The following is a 3,885-nucleotide window of genomic DNA, read 5'->3' on the forward strand; positions in this document are numbered from 1 at the left end:
GTAATACGAAATTCCCCGCTCTACCAAGGTGCTTTTAACATATCATGAAACCTGGCCGCTGCAGGTCGACAACACCAAAAGCTGCTAGCAGTTGCCTGCTGACGACTCGTACGGGCTCCTATAAAGGAAGAGATGTTACAGTGCCTGCTCGAGGAAAGGGTAGATTATAGAAGGGCAGATTAATATTTGCACAGAGCCTGGAAGGCAAAAATGATGTCGAAATGCTAAGTGTGTGTATGTGTGCATGTGTGTGTACATAAAAACCAATTCCTTCAAGGGTTGGATTACTTAATACATTAGTCACTAATCTCTCGCAGTGTTCTGATGAATGTTATGGTCTGAGCTAAACACACCGTGAAATCTGCTTGAGCTTTATTGAAACAAGTCGGGGTTTTCGCCTGCAGATCGTTCTGTTTGAAGCTTTCCTTTCCGAGCCCACCTTTGCTATTTTGCAAAGTTTTTTGCGGGTAGGAGAGGAGCTATGCCAAGGCTGAACCCTGGCGCTGAGGGAAGAGGAAGTGGGGGGAAAAGCCCAGGGTCCATAAAAAAGGGTTCTTAGAAAACAACCAGCACCCGAAATCCTGCTTGTCATCGTTTGTTTCGGGGATCCATGGTTACAGAAGACTCGGGGGGAAAAAAGCCCGCCGGTTTTCGTCCCTTATTATTATTATTAAAGCACACAAACCCCAGATGACCATTTCAGAGCTTGTAAAAAACAAAACAAACAAAAAAACACGAAACTAAACAAAAAACCCCAACCCTGTGAGTTCGGGGACGCCGGTAGCCTCTAATTCAGTACCACGGGCAGTTAAAAACCAATCCTTCCCTTTTTCCGCCTCGGTCTCTCTGAGGCTTTCTTTGCTCACTTCTGGCGATACGAAACAGCCTTAACACAACACGCTTCGGGAGAAGGCAAGGTGTGAAAACTTTTTTATTACCGGCAAATACTCCAATAGAGCTCAGGCTGCTGCGTTTTCGCCCCCTGTAGATGCCAGGTTGGCTCCGTCAGCAGCGGTCGTGCTAACGACCTTCCTGCGGCGGGTTTGCTTTGCACCGAGAGATGACAACAAGATTGCCTTTCGCCTGCTGTCCTTCGTGAAACAATAATAATAATAATAATAATGATAAAAAACGGCAGGCAGACGCGCAGGACTTCCGCACGCTGCAAGCCTCCCCCGGTTTGGGCAGCCAGCCCTTATTTTTTCGCAGGGCTGAAGAGCGGCGGGGCAAGGCGATTTGACGCGAGAAATTTAAGGACTTCCAAAGCTGGAGGCAGTCCCTGAGCCGGGGGAAGAAGCTCCCTCACCTCCTGCGGTCCAAATAGCGCGGGGGTCCCGCGCGGGTGCCCCCCGCAGCCTCCCTTCCCAGCACAGGCATCGCGCTCTTCTCCTTAGCGCAGGCTTTACCTGGGGAAGGCTTTTATTAGGGGAGAGGAGGGGAAAAAAAAGAAGGAACATCGTGGCCGAGCATCAGTAAAATGCACACGCACATCTATTATATACAAACACGAAAATAAAATACGAAAAACATCACTCATTCCAGTAGCAGGGGTCGTGGCCTTAAGTGTAGGGCTCCAGCCAGCAGGGGTGCCAACGCCTGGCGTTTCCCTGTCCCCCCTTCCCCCGAGCAATAATTAATTAATTAAAAAAGCCGCACTTTCCTCGTGTGAAAAACAAAATAAAAATAAAAAAAACCACTACTTTTATAAATAATTTAATGTCCTCCCTTCCCACGAAATGCTAGTTGCCGGACAGGAGAAAAGGCTTCTTTTGGCACAGTGATGCTTTGCAGTACAGACCCTACGGCTCCGCAGCAGCCCCCCCGACCCCCCTTTCCCACCCTCCCACCACCCCTCCCCGCCTTCCCGAGTGCACAGCGCGACCCCCGGCTGCCGCCACCGCGGGGACAGCCCCTGCTGTCACCGAAGGCGTCGGTGGCGGGAGGTGCGGGGACAAAAAAAAAGGGGGGGACGGGGGGCCCAAAGGGGAAGGCGAGGGAATGGCTGAAGTCAAGTAGTCTCGACGAACAGTAAGAAGCACTTGAGGCTCATGGCTATGTCCGAAACGGCACGTTTGGGGCCGGTTTGGGTTGGGTTGACGCGAACCCGCTGTCATTTCTCTAAGGCACAGTCACCGAAGGCTTTCGCTTGGAGGCTTTGGGCGCTTCTGGGGCTAAAGTGCGGGATCCAGAGCCTCCTCCTCGCCCCTTTCCCTGCCTCCCCTCGCGGGGCAGACGGAGGGGTGGGGGCTCCATTAAGCCAGGGGGGTCTCCACGGCGTACGGCTGGAAGGCGGCCGAGCCCCCGGCGGCCGGCTGCACCCGGAGGGGGGCGTACAGCGGGGACCCCGGCTGCGGTCCCCCCCGGCCCCCTTTGTGGAGGCCGGCGGGGAAGAGCGGCTCCGGCGGCCGCTCCCCCGACGGCTCCCCGCGGGGCAGCGCCTGCCGCCCGCCGTGCAGCAGCAGCGGCGGCGGCTCGGGCAGCCCGTAGGCGCAGAGCTGCAGGAGACCCCCCCCGTAGAGGGCGGCGGGGGGGGGCTGCGCGGCCCCCGGGTAGGGCAGCAGCGGGTAGGGACCGGCCAGCAGGTGCGGCGGGGGCGCGGGGGGCGCCGGCCACACGAGGCGGCCGTGGGGCTGCGGGGGAGGCTGCGGGGGGGCGCGGGGCCCCGGCGGCCTCCGGAGGAGGCTCTCGATGGCGAAGGAGCTGGAGAACTTGGCTGCGCCGCCCGCTGTCGCCGCCTCCTTCTTAGCGTCGGGGCCCGGCGCGCAGTTGCAGGGCGAGGAGGCGCAGCAGCACCGCGGGGAGCCGCCGGGGGACGCGGAGCCTGCTCCGGTCGCCTCCCCCGGCGGCGGCGGCGGTGGCGGCGGCGGCGGCGGGGCGGCGACGGGGCGGGCGGGCGGCGGGGCGGCGCGGCTCAGGCGCTTGCGGCGCCGTCGGAAGACGCCGTCGGCGAAGGTGTACTCGCTGCTGGGGTTGAGCATCCAGTAGTTGTCCTTGCCCCAGGGCCGCGCCGGATCGCGCAGCACCTTGACGAAGCAGTCGTTGAGCGAGAGGTTGTGGCGCACCGAGTTGCGCCAGCCCGTGTAGGCGCCGCGGAAGAAGGGGAAGCGGCTCATCAGGTAGTCGTTGATCTCGGCCAGGGTCAGGCGGCCCCCGGCGGAGTCCCGGATGGCCATGGCGATCAGCGCGATGTAGGAGTAGGGCGGCTTGGGGCGCCGCGTGTAGGGCTTCCCCTTGGCGCTCTCGGCCGGCGGCGGCGGGGGTGGCGGCGGCGGAGGCTGCTGAGGGGCCGGGGGGGGCTGCTGCGGGGGGCGCCCCGTCCTCCCGGCCCCGCCGCCGGGGCTGTTGGCGGCGCAGTCGCCGTCGGAGCCCAGCTCGCTGTCTGCCGGCGCCGGGGAGAGGGAGCCGCTGCCTTCCTGGTCGCTGCCGGCGCTCAGCTTGTCCTCGTAATGCTGCGAGAACACCTCCAGCTTCATGGCGCCCCGCGGGTCGGCCGAGGGGGCGACCCCCGCCCCTCAGCGCTGCCCCGACGGCGAGGCCCGGGGGGGAGGCGGCGGGGCCGGGCGATGCCGGGGGGGGGGCCGGCTCTGGCCCCGCACCGCCTTGGACAGCTCCGCGGAGGCCGGACGGGCACCGCGCCCCGGGCAGCTAGGCGGGCACCGGCACCGGGACCGGGATCGGCACCGGGGTGCTTCCGACGGCTTCCCCCTCCGCGTCCTCGTCGCCCTGCGAGGCTGCCGCTCTCTCTCCGTCCCCCTTGTCGCTACGCGGCTTGCTCCATAGGGCCGGAGGAGAGCGGGTTCCCGCGGAGGGCCGGCTGCCGGGGCTCCTCTCCGCGCCCCCCCGAGCCCGGTGGTCCTCGGGGCGCTGTCGCCGGTCCCGTCGGGC

General features: G+C 63.1%; 1 protein-coding gene across 1 annotated transcript; it reads right to left on the minus strand.

Annotated features, from left to right (window-relative positions):
• Positions 1–913: 913 nt before the first annotated feature.
• FOXQ1 (forkhead box Q1) lies at positions 914–3,612 on the minus strand. Its single transcript, XM_066992544.1, has one exon. The coding sequence runs from the start codon at positions 3,471–3,473 to the stop codon at positions 2,253–2,255; it is 1,221 nt and encodes a 406-aa protein (XP_066848645.1). The 5' UTR covers positions 3,474–3,612; the 3' UTR covers positions 914–2,252.
• Between the last annotated feature and the right edge of the window lie 273 nt (positions 3,613–3,885).

The sequence above is a fragment of the Anser cygnoides genome, chromosome 2 (assembly GCF_040182565.1).
Source record: "Anser cygnoides isolate HZ-2024a breed goose chromosome 2, Taihu_goose_T2T_genome, whole genome shotgun sequence".
Taxonomy (NCBI): domain Eukaryota; kingdom Metazoa; phylum Chordata; class Aves; order Anseriformes; family Anatidae; genus Anser; species Anser cygnoides.

Excerpts from the sequence above, each read along its gene's own strand:
- FOXQ1 (XM_066992544.1), bottom strand. The coding sequence starts at position 3,473 with ATGAAGCTGGAGGTGTTCTCGCAGCATTACGAGGACAAGCTGAGCGCC.